The sequence below is a fragment of the Orbilia oligospora genome (genome assembly GCF_000225545.1).
Source record: "Orbilia oligospora ATCC 24927 unplaced genomic scaffold scaffold00004, whole genome shotgun sequence".
NCBI classification, from domain to species: Eukaryota; Fungi; Ascomycota; class Orbiliomycetes; order Orbiliales; family Orbiliaceae; genus Orbilia; species Orbilia oligospora.
The window spans coordinates 254,443-275,693 of NW_011645561.1; the positions used below are offsets into that span (position 1 = coordinate 254,443).

The following is a 21,251-nucleotide window of genomic DNA, read 5'->3' on the forward strand; positions in this document are numbered from 1 at the left end:
TAACATCGATTTTTGATTTGGGTTAGGAGCTGTTCGGTGTACTATGGACACGTACGAAATTCCTGCCCAAGCCGGGACCCGGACCCGGAAACAGGCCTACTACTTGAAAATTGCAGCACAATATGAAATACAGCAAGATTTGGCCCGAGGGAAGATCGGAGTAAAAGAGGCCGCGGATTTACGTACGAATGCGTCATTCTCTTCACATGCTGTTGCATGTTGTATATTGAGTTTTATGGGCCTAACGGATCTACTAGTAAATAGCATCTCACCATCCCCGTCGTCATTGCCTGCCGAATACAAGACTACGGTTCCAGCAACAATATCTAAAGATAATACCAATAAGGAAACTGTCCTATCGGGCTTACTCACAACACTAGCTTCGCAGCAAAACCAATCAAGCGCGGGTAGCGATTTGGGGATAATTAGTACTCCTGAATCTCCTCTCCCGCGTCGGGGCCAATTGCAAAGGGAAGATTTTGGCACTCCAATTACTGAGGGATACATGTGAGAATAATCGGTCCATGTAGCTAGTCTCGCAATTTATGTCTAGAGACTCCGCTTCCGGAAATTCAACTAACATCACGCTGATATATCACGTCGGGGGAATGAAGGAGTGCCCCACCTAGCTATAAAACGAAGCGACACGCGGGGGCTGCCCTGCTGTCGCACAAGATCTTGAAGCACACCCCAACGCAACCGCAGTCCGCTTCTGATAATATTGAATACAAACTCACTGCTAAAAATGCCGCGAGTATGGAAAGAGTTGAAAGATCACAGGAAGAGGAATCAACCTCGGCACTAAACGACTTGTGCTTTGGCTCTCCATATCCACAATCGCAACTGGGAATACGAATTTCCCGAACAAACCGTCAGGCGACTGAACTAAATGCCAGCGTCTCTGACACAAACTACACAACCCCTACGTGCACCATGATGACCTTGGATTCCGTCATATTCGACCCCACTCAGAAGTAAGAGACTCCTACAAAACAGATGCAGAATAAGATTCAAACATGGACGAAAACTGACTATACGAATACCAGTAAAACGGAATCCTGCCTTCTAGGGTCTCCAATTCCAGCTAATGGATATACAGGCATTCGAATTGACCCGAATTGTGGCTATATTGAAACCAACGCTGGAACTAATTCTCCAGCCAGATCATTGCATCTGGCGGCGCCGATAGATGAACTAGTTGAAAAAGTTGATGTTGATAGTCTTCGACAAAAGGTAAGGGAACTTGAAAGGCAGGTGGCTGAACTTCAGGAGCCAGAGTTTTCCGAGAGACAGACGCTACATCGTATATTCTGTAGTGGTGGAAAGCCAACCGTATGGCTTGATCATCCTCGAGCTAGAAATACGCGGCGGAAGTGTCAACATTACGAGGCAAACATCCCTATACCAGACGAAAGGGCTTATTTCAAAAGAAACAAGCACATCCACTTTGTGGTGTACCAGGATTTCCAATGTTGCGGCGATTCAATGACCGGTATCAAAGAATCAGGATACGAGAGTTCTGTTTCTTCCACAAGTTCAGACGATGACGATGACCCTAGAATGGCACAACATCCGTTTTCTATTATCTCGAGGGAGTTTGCGGAATTAATTTCGTTGCTTCAAGTGAGGGCCAATATTAGGGACTGGGACCGCGGATTTAAACTTTATGAGCATATCGTTGGGCCTCACAACTGTATACTACGATACATTGAACGCATTAGGGCCACAATTCTCACTTTCAACCCGCGACAACAACATCTACTCAATCTTCTATTTGATTTTATTCAAGATACTTTTGGGGATGAGTTTTGTCAAGCCACGAAACTATTCAGCCACGGTTACGCCTCAGCAGATACGATTTGCTATTTGATAGGTCCTGAGGATGTCATTGTCGGAAAAGACAATACGCATAGTCTCCAAGCCTATATCGTGCGAACCTGGCCACAATTAGACCACAATGGCAAGGTAACCTTTAAGGCATGGTCATGGGAGTTCAACGGTCTATTTTGGAAGAGTGAGATCAATATCAAATTGGATTTGAATAATATATTCGAAGACACATATAACGTTCAGATCAACCAGTTAGAATACTACCCTCTCAAATATGGAGACTCGAATACTAGAGACTTCCTTGAGAGGCGAGGGTTTCAGTTTTGGAGTTGTCGCTGTAGACGTTTTATTAACTATTCCGGATGGAATGCAGACAATGATGACCAATTTGTAAGTTCCCAAAAGTCACACTCTAATCATTACCTCTCTCTGACCTTGTCTTCATACTAGGTTAATGTCAGGTTCATGATCGATACCATGACATATCGTAAAATGCATCCCCTATCTCCCGTGGCGAGAGAAGCGCAAGTAGACGGCCTTGGAGAGCGCATGAAGGATGACTTGCCCTTGGAAGGTGACCAAATTCTTATCCTTCCGTCGACAATATACGGTTTTCATATCCAAGAAAAGAAATGGTGTAAGTGATTTACGTATAATTGGATTCAAAATAAACCCTTTACTACATGCTGACAAACCTTCTATTTAGTTAATCTGAAGGTTGAGTTTATTCAAGATATATTATGGAATAAAATGGCATTTGAAAGTTTGGTAATAGATAATGGCACAAAGGAATTGGTTTCCGCGCTGGTAGAAAACAAAATCGCGGCAGAGGCGGGTACGGACATGATGAGCAATAAGGGAAACGGCTTAATAATCCTCCTACATGGGTATTTGAATTCTAATGCATATGTGGTGGGGTATACCCAAGATCACTGGAGAGCTTACTGACTAGTGGTTTAGTGCCCCCGGTACTGGGAAAACTCTCACGGCAGGCAAGTTCAAGCTTTTAGCTTTTTCTTTAGTCTATATTGCCTTTCGCAGTCTTGACTAACCCTAATAGTAATATCGGCTGGAATAGAAAGGTTCGATCCTGAAAAAATTGTTATTTTACCAAGATACCTGCTAACACTAAGGCGTGCCAAGTGTTGCTGAACACGCTGAGAAGCCATTATATCGAGTAACAACGGGAGATGTGGGAACAGATCCAGAAGCGGTTGAAAAGGTCGGCTCACATCCATAACTCTGTAGTTCTAGCATAATTAGCAAACTATAACTAATGCATTTCCAGTATCTAACATCTGTATTCTACCTGGGAAAGGTTTGGGGGTGCGGTAAGAAATCGCGAAGCTCATGCCTTCCTTCCCACGAGTTTCTAATAACGCTCTTTAGTTGTCCTTCTAGATGAAGCGGATGTGTTCTTGGAAGAACGGACCCTATCAGACCTTACACGAAACGCCTTGGTGTCTGGTATGTCTATAGTTCTTGATAAAGACGTACATGTATAGAACTTGAGACGACAGTAGAATGACTTTACTAACTCGCCTCTCTAGTATTCCTTCGAGTGCTAGAGTACTATGATGGTAAGGCGCCATATTTGAGACAACCAGCTACAGAAGAGCTCACTAAATGCAATATTGGACAATAGGAATTTTGATATTGACGAGTAATCGAGTCGGAACTTTTGACTCTGCCTTCAAATCCAGAATCCAGCTCGCCCTCCACTACGACAATTTGACTCACCAACAGAGAATAAAAATCTGGCAAGGGTTTATCAAAAGACTCGAGGACGTCGCTTACGATGACATCGATATAGATGAACTCAGCCTCGACAAAAATATCAAAAAGCTAGCGAAACACAACCTCAACGGCCGGCAAATTCGCAATAATATCACAACTGCGCGACAGTTAGCGTTATACAAGAAGGAGCAGATGAATATGAGCCACCTAGAGAGTGTGATAGAGGTATCCCTGAAATTTGAAAATTATTTGCAGAAGGTTAAGTCTGGAACCGACGAAGATTTAGCTAGAGCTGATGCAATACGGTAGAGGAAAGTCGGTTATATTCAACATATTTGCTTGATTTTATTTTGAAACTTTGATGTTGATTTTGAATGATGACTTACTACTTGCTCTTTATTCTCTAAAGTTTTTCTTTTGTACCGAATTGTGGACCAGTTAGTAGTAACAGTGCAACGTTGTTAGGTCGCTACTCTCTAGAGGGTATACTGTATCAACTTTGTCAGCGGCACATAACTCGAGTGTAGTCCGTATAGTAGGTTCAATGGACACATTTTTAGAGCTTTAAAGGCAGTAAAAAAACCTATTAATCTGGAGTGCGGTTTGAAAGAGATCCTGAGATTCAAAATAAAAATTGTGATATTAGATGGCCTCGGATACTTTGTTGGGATCTCTGGTACACTATCCAATCAATAGGGATTGTTTGCTTCGGCCCCACGCTCTGATATAACATCCTTAAGGATTTGATGTCTGGAATATAGCATTTCTAGGACCAGTATTAACTGAAATCATAAACTAGCGTTAACTATAATTTTTATGGAGTTGATTCGACGTCTTATTGTAATATAAATTTATGAGACAGCGAGTGGTAAGCGTAGGCTAGCTAGCTGCAGATAGACAAGGAGGCTTAGCATTCCATTAGCGAACCACTCTGCTACACATAATATTCGATTTCAATATAATTTTGTTTTAAAGTCTTCCGATCGTTGAAAATTATATAGCATACCACAGAATCAGTGTATCGATATATGTTATCAAAGGAATCCATAGAACACTTAGAGCTTATAGTTAAGGATTCAACATATGGAAGAACTTACGAACAGAAGAATAGGCTGAGCAGCGGTTCTTTTTCAGATGCAGCTAGCTGCAGGAGATTGGAATACGAGCATCCTTAAACTGAAAATGAATCCAACGACATCCTGTAATCTATCAGCCTGGTACTTCGTTCGGCAATTTTGCCCATCGGCTGATGCGGACGGATAACAACAAAGTTTTATTGGTCCTTTTTCTGCGTCCTGACGTGGCTTGCTTTGCATCTGCTTTCGAGATTTCGGACAGCCTCGCGCACGCTCAGCCCCTAATCCCAGCTGTAATATGCTAGATGTATGGACCTTGTTATCAAAATAAACCCCGCTTTAAATACAAATGTTGAAAGCTAGTCCAGTTTCCGATCTTCTCTGAGAAATGATCTTCTGGTATCATATTTCCGTTTTCTACCCTACAATTTTCGATTTATTTGACCCTATATGAACGCTTTGCGCGCGCGCATAGGTTTAGTCTAGGAGCATCCTGGCTAGTCGTTAATTATAACGTTAAACGGCAAGAAAAATATATACTTCTAATTGCATTGCAGCGTCGCGGATTAACAACCTACTGGGTCGAGCTCAAGCTCAACGCTTGAATCTTTTCGAATATATACACTTTATATCAGGCTATCGATATTATCTTGTTGGCCTGGGGGCCGGACCCTTTTTTGGTTCTCTGTCAAAGCTGGTGTAAGGATCTATCCACGAATACAATATTTAATTAATTGTGTAAGTGTATACTTATAGTGTATTATAATACAAGAAGAATCAATAAATGATGTAGTGAGGGTGATTCGCGAACTAATCGGACATTTGGGGCCCGACATCACAGTACATAGGTGTCTATTCAAAAGCCTGCCGACGAAAAACGATAGTACACCATGAGGCACCCAAAAAAAACTCTCGTACACGAGGACTACACCATAGGGTGGATAGCCGCTCTACCCCTCGAGCTGGCCGCGGCAAAAATGATGTTGGACCTAATCCATACCAAACTGCCTCAGGAATCGAGCGATCAGAACACCTACATTCTTGGAGAAATCCATGGGCATAATATTGCCATGGCATGTTTACCATCCGGTGTATATGGCACAACTTCTGCAACCATTGTAGTAGCGCACATGTTAACTACATTCCGGGCCATACGTTTCGTTTTGATGGTAGGGATTGGGGGAGGCGTACCAAGTTCTACTGCCGATATTCGACTCGGAGACGTCGTCGTTAGCAAGCCTTCAGGAACTTCTGGAGGTGTTATACAGTATGACTTCGGCAGGACTTTGGCAGAAGGAAGATTTCAACGGGTCGGATGCTTAAACAAACCGCCACAAGTTCTTCTGACTGCGGTTTCGGAGTTGGAAGCTCATCATTTGACTGGACAGAGTCAAGTTCCGACTTATCTCCTAAATCTACATAAGCAGTGCTCAAAATCCTCTCGCTTCAAATACTGTAGCCAGAACTCTGATCATTTATACGAAGCGACATATGATCATATCGGCCAGGACACGTGCGAAAATTGCGATAAGACCAATTTGGTGACAAGTCGGGGAGCAAGAAGTTCAACTGACCCTCAAATTCATTATGGCTTGATAGCATCCGGCAACCAAGTTATGAAACATGCAGCAACAAGAGATAAACTCTCTCGCTCTGAAAACCCAGCCGTCCTTTGCTTCGAAATGGAAGCAGCTGGCCTGATGGACCAGGTGCCCTGTCTAGTAATCCGCGGAATCTGCGATTACTCAGATTCACACAAAAACAAGCAATGGCAAGGATATGCAGCGGCTACGGCAGCGGCTTATGCAAAAGAGCTTCTTCAGGTGGTGTCGTCACATCGCGTTCTGGGAATATCAAGGATTAGGGATATCGAGACTTTCTCAATGGTCGTGATGACTCTTACAGCGTCTATTGTGGGATTTCTTAGTATCAGTGGTAGTATATTAGCTGGCATCAGCACCCACTCTAGCCCTAAGGTATCACTAGGTGTTCTTAAAGATGTCGCAGTTCAGCTTCCCCTGATTACCGAAAGCCTAGAAAAGATAGCGGCCGGTTGCAAAAATGGTTCAATTAAGCTAGAGGACCAAACTTCCCTCCTACCTGTGGTAAATGGATGCCTCAAGAGAGTCAGCGCTCTAGGGAAACTGATTCAAGAGATATTTCCAACGCCGAACGACTCCAAATTGAGTCGCATAAGAAAGTTGGTCTTACGGCCCTTCAAAACCAAGACCGTTGGTTCCTATTTAAGCGCCCTAGAAGGGTATAAGTCTACCCTTGCTTTCCATCTACAAGAGGTCGCAAGAACCCAGATGCACGATATAGCTGAATCGAATTCAAGGCAAGAAGGTAAGAAAAATCTAAATCTCAAGATCTCATTTCCATGCACTCTTTCTATCGCTGCCAGTTCAGCCAGCTAATGGTTCTACCCAGATGAAATGGCCAAAGTGCGACGGCAGCAAACAAGAAGTACCAGTGTCCAACTTTTGAAGCCTAACATGTGCTTCAATAGCGTATCCAGTCTGCCCGGAACGTGTAAATGGATTTGGAACCAACCAAATTTTATTCAATGGATGGAGCAATCTCCGGACACAAAAAGACTTTTATTCGTGCAAGGGATCAGCGGTTGCGGAAAATCAGTCCTTGCTACATCTATCGCTGAGTCTTTTCAAAAAAAGGGAGTTCGGGTTTTATTCTTTTCCTTGCGCGGAACGGACAGCGATCGACGCACCCTGGACTCGCTGTTTCGCACTTTTATCTGCCAACTGCTAGAAAAGGTTTCAGACAAGAAGGCGTCCGAGTACATCGAAGGTCTGTCACGCAAAATTTCCCCCGGAACACCAGCGCTATTCGAAGATTTGCTAGATTTAGTCAAGTCTATAAAAGAAATTGTTTATTGCATCATCGATGGCGTGGACGAATGCATGGATAAAGATAACAATCCAGACTCTAGTCTATTAATCAACTACGCCTACCAAATGGTCGAACTCCCAAACTTTCATGTAGCTTTATTCGGCCGGCCATGTGCCCTCCAGAATGCTATCCGCCCCCCTCTCGTTCTCAACGTTGAAATGAACTTCGATTTCATTAAAGAAGATATCAGTTTATTTACACGTTCTCAAGTGGAAGGATGCAAGAACTTGGAGGATGGAAGTTTGCGGGACCATGTCTTCAAAGTCCTACTTGACGGGTCAGGCGGAATGTTCCTTTGGATAGAGCTGATGTGTGCCGAGTTGCGCAAGCCTATTACAGCTGCAGGCATTATGGACCAATTGCGCAATATTCCAAAGGGGCTGGAGGAGCTCTATCGAGACCGCTTCCTAAGGCTATTAAATAAATTAGACCGCCAAGGGTTGATACTCGCAAGAAAGGTCCTAGAATTTATCATCACTTCTTGTCGTAGTATGACCATTGACGAACTATGGTACTCTATCGCTCTCGACAAGGAGACCGAATTTCACTTAGGGGAAAAACTACTTATCCCACTAGAACGAACAATACTGGAGGCTTGCGCCGACCTGGTCAACATCACAAACGGTCGCGTTCAACTTATCCACTTCTCCGTCCAAGAATTCTTAACTAGGCCAAGGGAAGAATGGTCTTGTGATGGCGATCAAAAGATCGAATCATCATTCAGAATAGAGGAGGAAAAAGCACACCTATCTTTAGCTTCTGTTTGTATCGACTATTTGAGCTCAGGCGATTACCAGTTTCCGATAGACGAGCCTGGAGATGCATCAAATCAGCAAAGCGACTACCCATTCTTGGAATACTCTTCTCAGTACACCATTTTTCACTCAGTACGGTCCGGAGACCTCCTTCGTCCGGAACTCTCAACAAATTTTGATGTCTTCGTCGAGTCCCAGATGTTCATTCCTTGGGTAGAATACTTATCGATGATCCTGGTGGAGGATAGCAATCTATCTGCTCTTATTTTAGACGATATCCAAGACTTGGAGCACTGGCTAGAGGAGCTCGAAAGTGACGCTAGCTTTGAGGCATATCTACAGAAGCTGAGCGCCGCTTTTGAGCAAAATCTCGAACGGCGAACACAAGAAGCTAGCCTCGCTAGAACGAAAGAGGATGTTAACGTTGCTACGAAAGCCAACCTACGGGCTGAGAGACTGCGGCTCATGTACGATTACGTCCAGGTGCAGATATCAAGCGAGCTAGAAGACAGCAAAGATGTCGACCTCGAAGGCAGCAGAGATGTCGACCTTGAAGGCAGTAGAGATGTCGGCTTTGAATTCGTGGCCGAAAGTAGTCCAACTCCGAGAGACACCTCTTCCGCAATCTCGCAAACTATTAATCTCATCAAAAGTAACACGCTGGCGCCTCTTCCTGCGGGGTTGCATCTGTTCTTAGGGTTGCAGACACACCTAAGCCGGGTCAAAGTCTTATGCGATCCTCTCAGGTTGCTCTTCGAGACTATATTGGGCATGGCCGAAAAAATACCTGCTTCTGTGCTCCTAGTTATAGGAGACTTTTATTACGATCTTGAAAAGTTCGATCAAGCACTTAGAGTTTACAAAGCGGCCCTATCAAAGAAGGGGCATGTGCATGGGCTTACAAAGATGAGTTTGCTAAACCAGGCGGGTGTCAGTCTGGGATATCTAAACGGGGACGTAAAAGTCAGGCTAGATTACTATATGCAGGCACTACACGAGTTGGAACAATATCAAGGTATGTAATAACTGCTGTTAGGCTCTAGCAATACCCATACTCGAATGATATACGTATACATCAACTCTATGCAGAACTAGCGATGCCATCCAGAAGAAGGTAAATGTTAACGGAAATTAGAAACACACGGACCACATCTTGGATACCAACATGCTGAGATGTTATGCATCCTTAAAAGCAATCTTGGGGGTGTTTTTTGCGGTATTGGAGAATATCCGCAAGCAGAAGAGATGGACCGAGGAGCAGTGGAAGAACGACAGAAACTACTCGGGCCCGAGCACCCAGATACACTCCGAAGTGTGTGCTACCTAGCGAGTACACTTTATATACAGGGTAAGTACTTAGAGGCGGCGGAAGCATATAAACGGGGCTGCAACACAAAAGCCTGGCTAGCCGACTATAAATATGGGATGCATCTGAAGGTACGAGAAAAAAATCGCAATGCTATGATTCTACGGAAACTTGATGAGATACACGACCTTGGAGAACATCTTTACGGCCAAGAAAAATATTCCAAGGCAGAAGCGATGTTTCTGATCGCTGCAGAAAGTAGTCAAGAAGTGCTCGGACACGAGAACTTGAAAACGCTTGAGAGTGTGTATATGCTTGGGCTTGCGCTATATAAACAGAAAAGGTACCCAGAAGCGGAACTGAGGTTCAGAAATGCTATGGAAGGATGGCAGAAGATGGTTGGAACAGCAGATCACCGAACCTTGCGTTCAATCTCGGGGGTCATCTGTGCGTTGTTGGCACAAGGCAGAGATTCGGAGGCAGAAGCGATGCTGCAAATTATTCTGGGGGTAGAGGAACTGGAGGAAATTCTCAAGGACCACACTGAATTACGCAAAAGAATCCAAAGAATTTGTGAATACTTGGGAGTTGATGGGCTCAAGGCCGACGAACGGTCAGGGGCAGCCTCTGAAAACGGAGATGAGACCAACTCCAGGTCTGAGTACGAACCAAGCGAGGAATCATTACCCTAAATTATATTCTACACAATTCCAAACACTATGGACTTACGTATACCTACCTACTTACTTAAGTAAGTACTTAAGTAGGTAGTAGGTAGTCGAATGCGTAATATACCCCCTAAATCTCACATTGATATCACCCCCTTCTCCGAGATAAGACTTTCAACCCTCCTCGTCCGCGCGATATCTCCCACCACAACTCCCAAAATCCAGCAATTCACTAGAAAGAACGCTGCCGCCGCACCCCACAGCCCCGGCCAAAATGTATTCTCTCCTTCGAACTCGAGTTGATAAGCCTGGCCCAACCATAGTCCCTGCGTGAGCACCCAAGCAACCAATGCCACCATCCCAATCACTGGTTTCCCCATAAATCTACTCCTCCCTAAATAAAATGGTAATAAAACCAAGTACCACATGAAGTACTGACTTGTAACCACTTTGTTAAACGTCACAAATGCGAAGGTTTGTGCGAACATTGTCGACGGCAAATCCTTTTTTGCGAACAATGGAAGAAGAATAGAGGAGATTAGGAGTTGAGGGACAAATGCTAGACGTTCAACTGTTAGATCTGAAAGCATGACTGCTGGGTATAGTGGATCCGGAGTGAATGGTGAGGATTTTAGGTATAAGAGGGTATTGTATGGTGAAAAGTTATGGCGGTGGTCGAGACGAGTAAGGTGATGAAGGAAGGTATGGACGACAAAAGGGTGGCCGTAGATGGCATACATCGCAACATTGAGACCCATGAAGCTTGTAAGAGCAGTGATAGAAAATATCAAACAGTCCTTTGTTATAAACCCTTTAACTTTCGATACTAAATCCGGTTGATTGGGTGGTTGCATCCATAGCAGTATCGAAGGAGCATATATAAACGGATATATCTTGAAGTGTACCGCAAACCCGAGTATAGCACCACTAAGCACCACCCGTCGTTTCTCAACAGACCAGAGCAAGGCGATTACTATCACGCCTAATAATCCTTCTGAGCTTCCACGGGTACTGATTGTTGCCACCATAGGGTTTAACAGCCACAATGAGGCGTATTTCATAGCTCGGGTGGCTGTGAACCCATATATCTGTAACACCTGGATGATCAAGTAACCGGCTAGGATATCACCAGCCGCGAAAAGGAGTTTTCCGAACGAAAACCAAAGGTATTGAGGGTTGAATGTGGTTGGGAACAGAAGCCATGATAACAGTGGGGTGTAACGATACGTTGCTCGAAGATAAGGGGACGAGAAATTGGCAACATAACGGGCAGCATCGGTGAAGACAAGATAGTCGATGTCGGTGTATTTAAACACGGAAGTAACGTCTTGATAGAGGCCATATAAGAGGAAGACGAGGCGGAGGAGGGAGGAGAGGACCAGGAGGGAGGTCACCGATATCTGGGCCATTGTCGCGGTTCCAGGCTCCCGTCACTCCCGTAAAAACATATAGATATAGCCTATTTCCATGTTAGCTATTAGTATCATCCAACTCAAGATCATTTTTGAAGCCGTACCTTTATATAACTATCAATATTACGAATCCATCATGAAGTTGACGTGTGAAGTCGCGAACCCGAGCTGCTTAGCTATAAACGTGGTGGAGTTCCACGTGTGTTGCCGCCGGATGTATAGCGGCCCAATCACCTTCACAGTTCCCCAGATTCATCTTCTTGACAATTCACCTCGCCTTCATTTAAACCTCGCCACCCGCCATAGAAAACCCTCCAGGAAAGGACTTCAACTATCAAAAACCGCTCTCGACAATCAAGACTCTCTAAATCCAAGTACACCGTCGTTACTCGCTGCAAAAATGGGCCTGGTATGGCTATAAACTCCCGGTTGCCAATTTTGGAGGAAAAGCAGAGCTGACGAATCACCGCTTCGGGTGGGATTAAATAGCTAGGAAAGATCATTCACTTGAGCGTTGACGCTGTTATCGGTGAGTTTCTGCTCTTTTTTCTTGTGAATGTGGGAATGATGCTGACCTCAAATAGTCTCCGCATTCCTCGCCGGTGTGAAACGGTCAACCGGCTTATCGTACGTCCGCTCCATCCCGCCCGTATATCGTGCATGCATACCCGACGATACCCTTCCATACTTTTCCATTCCGCTCGGGACTTAGTCGCAGCTACTTTAAACGGGATACTAACAGTTTATAAAACCAAACAGCTTCAAGACCGAGAAAATCGAATCCAAGGACATGCGCGGCATGGTCAACAAGTACCTAGACATCGGCGAGTGGGTGATGGACCAGAGCATCGCGGTCATGGGTACATCTGCATACTTTGAGAGGAAGAGTATGTCTTCTGCTTTCTCTTCTCGTTCTTAATCCTCTGTTTTGGATACCCGTCCCGATTGACGGGGGTATCCTTTACCAACCGATTTTACACCATTTCTATGTACATGTACGCACACTTCTTTTCCTCGAGTCTCAAAACTGGAGAACAAGGTTCACCGGTTAACAACCAAAAACAATCCCTGATGGTGCGGGTGTGAATGTGTGATATAGTATTCGGCAATGTCAGTGCTGATGCTGTGGATGAGGCAATAGGGTTCTAAAGTGAATATTTAAGCGTTTCATCTGCGGAGAGGCTCGTATATTTGGTTGTTTAATGTGCTTCTTGGTTGCCTTTGGGTTTACATATTACCTGGATATAAGAGGAGGTTATTGGAAGTGGTCAAGAGGTTGAATCTACTCTACTCAGTCTTATCGACAGGATTGGGTTAGACACTATGCCTCGCAGGGTATGCATGGTGTACAGCCTGGCGGAGAGAAATAGGTAACAGTGACGGTTATGGGACATGCTATCCTATTGACCAAGGATTCTGGCCTTCTATCATGTATTATTTTTAGTCGATTTTGTCGTTTAGATAGACTTCTGTTCGAGTACATATGAAATTCAAGCATGATTTGAACAATCCTTCTCACCGGCCCAACCCGTTATACGTTATCTCAATGACACCGATTCCTAGAAATCATTCCAAATCATCCAAGTAGTCCCTCATGGAAGGTACTTAATTATATGGTACACACATGACTTTCCATCATGCTAATATATACATGAAAAGTAAGCTTCAAAAGCATCTCTTCGACTCTGACACTATAAACCCCTTTCCATCAACGAACTCTACAAAGCACCTGCCCTCCCGTCATCTTCTTAACCGCCTCTCTAAGCTCCATAATCCCTCTATCCGTGCTCACAAATATACACTCCCCCATCTCAGCCCCCTTAACGTACCCAGCATCCTTCCCTAATCCGATCTGTTTCAAATCCTCGTACCCCAGCCAAATCCTTTGTTTCGGTTTGCTCACCAGCGTAAGTTTACTCATAACCGGTTCGTTTTCATAGTATTTTAATCCTAACCATAACCGTTTTGTGCTGATTGTGGTTTGTGTGGGAGGGGTGAATTCTGCGTCTGGTTGGGATGAGGAGCCGGTGGTGACGGATGAGATGAAGCCTTCTTTTAGAAGACCGACGGAGAGAGCGAGGTGGAGTTTTGAGTAGGGTATTGAGGTTAAGCCTAGGCGCGCACGAGCGGCGTTTTGGAGGTGGGAACAGACGTGGGCGAGGTTTACGAGGGACATGGTGGTGGTGGTGGTATTTATGGTGTTTGTGGGGGGTATGGTGGGGTGGCTGTTATTTGGATTGATGTGCTCGTGAGAGCTTATGGCTTCGAAGGACTTGGATCAAGGTGGACGGTAGATAAGAAGCTGATGAGGTCTGTGGGGTGACATTTTTAGTATAGGTTCTGTCAATAGGTTGTGAAGCTGGAGATACTTACATCATACGGAGTCCATTGTCGGTATTCACACCCGTCCACCAGTTTGTTCATGAGGCCGTGAGGTCTTCAAGTGGTGGATTTGAAGCCGCAGAAATTTTGGCGAAATCAGCCACAGATGTGTGGCGGGACGCCAAGACACAGCCACACTACATTTTGAGCGATCATTCGTGGCACCCGCCCTCGCGGCCTCGAAGTTGACATAAAAAGTAGAAATAAGCTGTTTTGCTTTTGGATTATGAGTTTTTGAACCTTTCAACGCGACTCGCACCAAATTCAATTGGGATTAATTGGCTTGCAGCCTATTTTGAATATCTCGACATCCAAGATCCTAAAATCGATTATAATTATATCTTCAGACACCGGGCCTAGAGGAATTCTAATATCAGTATTATGGTACTCTTAAACCAATCTCGCCTTTTCAGATCATCCGCATCAATGGAGTATCAATGTCTTATGCTGGCCCGATACTAATTCACCTTGTCTTTACTAAAGCTTGGTTGACTTAGGATTTTGCAAAATCTTGCTAAGATTTCAATATATTAATAGGAGCAGCTAGTGGCACCAGACAATGAAAAGAAGTAATTTTAGAAATTAATGGAAGACCCCAGCCGATATTCGACAAAAATACCAAAGAGTTTCGGACGGAGTATTGGGAGTACTAATAATATCTATCAGACGTCGTAATTAACCCTAGGATGTTGCGATGCATGTAGCTAAACATTAGAACTCAAGGCTAGACTAATACAATGCTTAGCCTCGTAACGTTACAGTGTCGAGATCCTATTCGTAAGTCTCAGTGCAGGCATTAATTGTAGTATTAAGACCGTTTTCGAAAGGGTATAACTCTAGCTTCGATCGAGACTAATTCCAAAGACTGAGTAGGATCTAGTAGACTCAAGCTCGTAGGACGCATGCATATGCACAATATCAGGAATCCACAAACTCTATTTCGACATGCTTAGCCGAACTTAGTTAGTAATTCATACATTCACTAATAATATCGCTAGTTAAGATCCACCAAATGCTCTCTAATATTTCAGTTCAGTCCGAAGATCATACGGGACCGGTAAAAGGTTAAAGACGAAGGTCGGTTAGAAGCTAGCTCAAGGATATCTGGATGTATTCATGAATCCTTACTTAGGTTGGACTTGGTTACTCTAATGTTATGTACATTATGGATTGGATTCACCGCCTACGTGGCCCTTCTGGCGTGCATATCGGCGAAGGACATGAATCCTTCCCAAGCAATTAATTCTGGTTTACGAGATAATTCCCAAGAGTGCCTGGGCTCGACCCTAGTCTTGTATTGTGCACTCTTCAGGTATATATGTAACTTACGTCAGAACAACGATCTGGAATTGAATCCTTGAACAGTTGCTATTAGTATTATAATTCTAGTTTACAATATAAGCTTAAGCTCCAAATTTCTACGTTCAACCAAATACTAAGAATTAATTATAATATTATAAATCCTAGATAGCTGGAGACCTGTTTAAGGTCTAGACGTCCCTGGATTCTAGCGCTAACTTAACCTCAAACAACTGAGAAATTCTAGAATTCGAACGTTCGCTAGGTGTATTCCATTCAGATGGTAGCGACCATATTGCTATAGTTATTTTAGCATCGCTTGGTGAACGAACTAACCTCACAACCACGATCAGAAACCCCATATTTTGGGTATCCTAAAGTGTATTCTGCATCTTCACACAGTAGTCATTTCTAAACATCGTGAAACTGAGAATGGGATTCTTCGCATTCGGGCTTTCGTCAGCCAAGCATAACGGAACACCGTTGGAAGCACTGTTCGAAACATTCTAGTCGTCAAAATGTTCTCGAATGCCGACCATCCGAACCGAGTACTTGCCTAAATAGAATTAAACTACTTTTGGAAGCTACACAAGACTCCTATACTATACTGTATTAGGAAGTGATCTGTGTGGCATTTTTCTTTCGAGAATCCTAAGAAAAAGTGTTGTTCTAGAAAGAATCCCACACGATAGATTGCCCCTTCTGATTCTGAACCGTTGTTCCGTCAAGGATGCTCGGATTCTCCGAGCCTAAACTTGCTCTCCAGAATACTGAGAGTTAAGCTACCTAGAATTCGGAATCCTGAGCATGTCACTCCAAAATTAGAACCTGAATCGTGTATCTACCAGCTCGAGCTTTGTTAGAGCCGCAAGCTAGCTAGAAGTTTAGCAAATTACATCACTTGACGCTTGTACTAGTCGAACCACCTATCTAACGAGCTGAGCTGAGGCCGTAGAAATCTGTTCATAGGATTCTTGTACTAATCAGAACTTCAGCTATGAGGAGTCGATCGAAAGCTTGTCGGTTAAACTTCAAAATGTGTGCTGGAAGTGTATATAAACATCGGCGATGCCCCGTCAAATCCATTTTTTTTTATCATCATCAACCGATCAATTAAGCAATCAACTCAATCATCAATCATCTCTTCTCTTCTCTTCTCACCTCTGGTAGGTTCTGAGCATAGTGCTGGTCACTTTTCAACTTTCCATTTTTCTTCATAACAATTACAAAACTTTTTATCCTACACTTCCGGAATTCCTCCATCCCAACGTTTAATTTAGAAAACACTCTCCGCCCTCTCCGACGAGAATCCATCAAGATAACCTACAATTCTACAATACTCGAAATAACAAAGTAATAAACACTATCTCCTATTACCTAATCTACAAAATGAAGGCCACTACGATCATCGTTTCCATCCTCTCCGCTACCGCCATGGTCAGCTCGGCACCTGTTGCCAACCCCCAATTTCAAGTTTCACCCGATAATCAATTCCACAGCAACATCGGTTCGGGCGTCCAGCAGTGGGGACAGGATATGGTCAATCAATACGTCCCACAACCAATTGCCAACTCTTTGAACAACTTGCAAGGTGTTCCTGGATTTGGTCCTCATCCTGTTGCCCAGTTCTTCGACTGGGGCCTTAACAAGATCGGACTTCGAAGACTCGCCCGACGAGACTAAGTCCTTCATGAGGCTTCTGCGACTCTACTAAGGATAGTTGGATTTCATATCGCTCGTATTGAAATTTTTATCGAGCTCGCTTCACTTTGAAATCCCCTCCTCCGTCACCATGGTATATGAGTCCACGATTGGGCATTGACTTTTGAGCATTTTGGTTGCAATATAGACTTTAGAGTGAATTGGTTAGAAAGTGCTATCTACGAGTTATTCCCGTATTTTTTTCTTGATCCTGTCAATATTTTTTGCTTTAGAAACGTTTGAAATTGTATTATAAAAAGGCCAAAAAAAGTTTTTTTTTCCCTCCGAAAGAGTTTTAAATTTTTTTGACTTCCCAGAGGTTAACCCGAATGTGCACTCTATCATTCTTTATCCGTTCTAGATCCAACATAATCCTTGTGATTAAAATTTTGCACAGTCTGAGGCTAGTCCTCGAGGCCCTAATATACGGATTTCTCCTTTATTTCACACGGCTTCAACTTGGGGAAATATCTTCGTGAAACTTTTGCGAAAAAAACGAGTGATATCTTGAGATACACCCGCGAGCGGAGGCGGGGGATTGAGAGAACAGATGGTGATATTAAATATTTGCGCCCATAACCTAGCCGTGGCTCGAAAGCTGACAATTCTTAACATCTTCCAGATTTCCCCTAGCTACTGCTCACCATGGGGCAACTGTTTTATCTCTTATATTAAAGCGAATTTGCCTTCCTTAGTTTAGATTCTTGTTTGATAGTTATACATTCTCAATGCCATTTTTTATTATACATAGGATCTCAGGCAACAATTGCTATCGTATCACAAATTTACAAGCGCAAACTCAACATACATAAAATTTAGAATCAAGACGTATATCTCTTTCTTTCTAGTTACTATAATAATAATTTACAATGTGTTTCTTTGTTATTCTCCTGCGCAGTCACCCCCAAGGGTGTCTTTCCTTGTGTAATAATAGTGTATTTTTTGATTTTATTTTTTGTATTTCTTGTCTCGTAAAGCAGACATTCCATCTTTCACTCCTGATTCCTCTTAAGAATAAAAGATTGAATGTACCCTGGTGATACTAAATCCGCCCCAACTTGATACTGGAATACGAAGACCGCTCTGGGCGTAACCCAAAGTCGAACGATATGGTTGAGGTTCGGCTACTCGGTCTCCCGGAATTCCGGTGAATGGACAGATTGTCGCTTACAGAGTCTGAGGTCGATGTAGTATGCCTTCTATTGAAACATTCATTCCACGAGCTACGGTTTTCTGGAAGCTTGACGTGCGAGCGTGGTCTTTGCCGACGCTCTCGAAACAAGAGCCAAAATATGACCCCGAGCGCGATTAGAACTAAGCCTCCGGGGATAGTTGCTGCAATCACTATCGAATTGATGCTTGCCGCACTAGTCGAAGTATCGGAATCTAGTGTAGGCGCTTTTGTCTCAGCTACGGTGGATTGCACAGATGTATCTGTTACGGCTTGAAGTGCAACCTCGAAATCATTGTCTTCAACTATTCGCTGCTCAATACCTGCAAAGGGGGCGAGCTTCGTATTTTCCTTCCATATCGTCGGCGCGATATTCAATCGCTTATTATGATAGTCGAGATGTATATACGCAGCTCTATATTGTATGGCGTACTTAGTTAGAATATAGGCTAGTACCAATCCTGCCAGCAGCTCTAGATGAAAGGTGCTTTTGCAGAGAAGAGTGTGCAAATTCAGGTTGGTATTTCCCGTACCTAAAGAATGGGGCTCCAAGAATATATTCCGCCGGCTGCTTAGAGCTTTTAGAAGATGCTGGAGGCCTTTTGAGTTGTTCAATGATTGAAGGCCCGAGATCTTGTAATGGGACCATAATCGTAAGAGATTTCTCGAATTCGAATGAGAAATGGGCATTTGGATCTGAGAAATTGGCAGAAGTTATGTTACTCTCATTCAGTTTCTTCAAGAGCTCGTTTGGTAGCGAAATTTGTCTGTTGATTTACGAAAAATAATTAGAGTCTTGTTCGGTTTATTTTAAAGAACGAGAATTTTGCGGTTCATTCATGGTAGACCGTTGTTTAGCCAAAGCGCTTAAGCCAAAAGACCTACCAGGAACAAAAACTTCTCTACAAACGTTTAAACCGCCAACTATATATCATGAATACTTACGAGTAGCTACAGTTGAGCCTCGCCATCGGTGCCGGGATATCTTTGTCTTCCCATGTATCCAAACTAGTTGTTTTTTCATCCTGAACAACCACTACTTTCCGAAGCTGTAGTTTGTATTCCCCATCTAAGATGTTTGGGGACTTGTAGGTCCTGAGTAATGACGTGTTGAACTTTGCCGCATCGATCCCACCGAAGACTATTGAGCCTCCACCCCCCGATATCATATCGCGCCCCTCTGAAAATGGCTGAAAGTATATTCCAACACTTGGGGTTGTTATGACATTTCGAACCTTTAGCGTTTTCAGAAAGGATTCTGATTCATCACTCTTCCCACCATAACCCAGACCTAGAGAATAGTGGCCGTTGCGCTGGTCTTGATTTCTTCGAATGAAGCTGGAGTTTTTCAAGTGGATTTGGCCTAGACGGAAGTTTCCCTATCATTTGAGTTAGCTGTTTTGTTTTTAATAAGCTTTGACTCTATGATCTGCTTGGTTCTTTCGGTCAGGCCTCATAGTGATGTAAGAAAAAATAATAGTACCGCAATATAAACCTCAATACTATAAGATAATCCCGTGGCTGATTAATAGGGATATTGGATATAAATACTTACTTTACTAGATGAATGCTCTCCTTTGGAGCGTGGAGCACATGTCCCGGCATCTTGGCTCAGATACATTTTGACATTCTGATTGTCTGACGAGATAATCAATTTTATATTAGCTACCATGTGAATATTCAAAAAATGATAATGTAGCCAAATTATTTTTGAGAGCTAGTGGGATATTAATACTAGGGGACCTACCGAGGCTGGCAAAGACGTAATAACCGAGGGCTTTAGGGTCCTAAAGCCATTAGTGTTATTAGAAATTTAAGTAAAGTATATAAATAATCAAAAATAAGGGCTTATGAAGTCATACCCATGAAATATCAGAATGACGAAACCCCGTCATGCGTACTGTCTTGTCTTTGGTTTCAGGCATGATATGGCTTTGAGTAAGCCGGCAGTGCCAACTAGCAGGACTTTCAATGGCAATCGATTGAATGGGTATCAGGAATGAGAAATCGTGTAATGTAACTTCGTCACTTGTTACTTGAGCATACCTTTGCTTATAAAATCTTATATATATTATAAGATTGGTATTTATTTACCTTTATATATACTTGTATAATATAGCTTTAACGCGTCTGCAAGCTACCATACGCGGAGTGCGTGGATCTAGACCTGAAACTAACTACGGTAGTTTCTAGCTGAAATAAGTCAAGGGAAATACCAAGTGTAGGTATTGTGAAAACTAGACTAATGAAGTAGTAAAAGTCAATGCTTTATAGAAAGTATAGGGTGCGAAGTTAAACCTGCTTTGAGATAGAGTATAGGGATATAGAAACGCCCCGAGATAAGTGTTAAGGTATCGCCGTCCTTAGCACCGTAATTATATAGCACTAGCCTGTACCTAACACAAGACTACCTGTACCTCAGGTTTAAATTTTATTGCTTAGCAAGTTTGCCTAATACCATGTAAATCTGATCTAGCAATTGCGCTAAATTTAGGAATGGCCCCCTCGTGATACAAAGCGCAAGCTGCATATGCTTGGGGAATAGAGTCCCGGCTATGATGATATAGTATCAATGATAGGCTGCATTTAATTTACATCAGCTACCTTTGTAGCTAACAGTTTCCGGTACAACTAGTTTCATAACTAGCTAACCCCTTGTTAAAGGTTTGCTTTAGCTAATTCGACATCATCATGTAAGATCTACGGAATGTCTCACAATAAGTATTGGTTTCATAAATTTATTTAAACAAACATACCGAAGTGGAAAATAATCAGCCCCGAACTCCCCAGGATTGAACGGTTTCAAGCAGTGCTCTTCAGCTTCCCGCCTAAACCGTAGTAGAAGGCCTCCAAGTTTGTCCGAAGACGATGCTTCTGATCAGCTGAAACAGTCACGAGCCTGAATCATAGAATACACCACCGAGTGCTGATTAGTCTGGTCATAAAATAAACCAAACCCACCGAAATAATGAAATTTCCCCGACGAAATTGTCAAGATAAGACT

The 21,251-nt window shown here is 43.2% G+C and overlaps 7 protein-coding genes across 7 annotated transcripts; 4 read left to right on the forward strand and 3 right to left on the reverse strand.

Annotated features, from left to right (window-relative positions):
* Positions 1-43: 43 nt before the first annotated feature.
* Positions 44-3,876, forward strand: AOL_s00004g79 (uncharacterized protein; the record flags this gene model as incomplete). The annotated part of the gene is made up of 11 exons (XM_011118729.1): positions 44-507; positions 615-974; positions 1,047-2,220; positions 2,281-2,467; positions 2,537-2,717; positions 2,791-2,826; positions 2,974-3,052; positions 3,119-3,161; positions 3,220-3,297; positions 3,381-3,410; positions 3,476-3,876. 11 exons carry the CDS (start codon positions 44-46, stop codon positions 3,874-3,876), a joined length of 3,033 nt encoding a protein of 1,010 aa, XP_011117031.1.
* Positions 3,877-5,533: 1,657 nt separating this feature from the next.
* On the forward strand, positions 5,534-10,306 carry AOL_s00004g80 (uncharacterized protein; the record flags this gene model as incomplete). Its single annotated transcript, XM_011118730.1, has 3 exons — positions 5,534-6,989; positions 7,074-9,323; positions 9,444-10,306. The coding sequence occupies 3 exons, from the start codon at positions 5,534-5,536 to the stop codon at positions 10,304-10,306; spliced, it is 4,569 nt and encodes a 1,522-aa protein (XP_011117032.1).
* Positions 10,307-10,419: 113 nt separating this feature from the next.
* AOL_s00004g81 (uncharacterized protein) lies at positions 10,420-11,691 on the reverse strand (the record flags this gene model as incomplete). Its single annotated transcript, XM_011118731.1, has 1 exon — positions 10,420-11,691. The coding sequence occupies one exon, from the start codon at positions 11,689-11,691 to the stop codon at positions 10,420-10,422; it is 1,272 nt and encodes a 423-aa protein (XP_011117033.1).
* Positions 11,692-11,908: 217 nt separating this feature from the next.
* AOL_s00004g82 (uncharacterized protein) lies at positions 11,909-12,613 on the forward strand (the record flags this gene model as incomplete). The annotated part of the gene is made up of 4 exons (XM_011118732.1): positions 11,909-12,103; positions 12,184-12,223; positions 12,279-12,321; positions 12,454-12,613. The coding sequence occupies 4 exons, from the start codon at positions 11,909-11,911 to the stop codon at positions 12,611-12,613; spliced, it is 438 nt and encodes a 145-aa protein (XP_011117034.1).
* Positions 12,614-13,402: 789 nt separating this feature from the next.
* AOL_s00004g83 (uncharacterized protein) lies at positions 13,403-13,870 on the reverse strand (the record flags this gene model as incomplete). The annotated part of the gene is made up of 1 exon (XM_011118733.1): positions 13,403-13,870. One exon carries the CDS (start codon positions 13,868-13,870, stop codon positions 13,403-13,405), a length of 468 nt encoding a protein of 155 aa, XP_011117035.1.
* Positions 13,871-16,764: 2,894 nt separating this feature from the next.
* AOL_s00004g84 (uncharacterized protein) lies at positions 16,765-17,058 on the forward strand (the record flags this gene model as incomplete). The annotated part of the gene is made up of 1 exon (XM_011118734.1): positions 16,765-17,058. One exon carries the CDS (start codon positions 16,765-16,767, stop codon positions 17,056-17,058), a length of 294 nt encoding a protein of 97 aa, XP_011117036.1.
* A 1,060-nt stretch (positions 17,059-18,118) lies between these two features.
* On the reverse strand, positions 18,119-20,172 carry AOL_s00004g85 (uncharacterized protein; the record flags this gene model as incomplete). Its single annotated transcript, XM_011118735.1, has 6 exons — positions 18,119-18,662; positions 18,781-19,014; positions 19,193-19,626; positions 19,803-19,885; positions 19,995-20,034; positions 20,110-20,172. The coding sequence occupies 6 exons, from the start codon at positions 20,170-20,172 to the stop codon at positions 18,119-18,121; spliced, it is 1,398 nt and encodes a 465-aa protein (XP_011117037.1).
* Between the last annotated feature and the right edge of the window lie 1,079 nt (positions 20,173-21,251).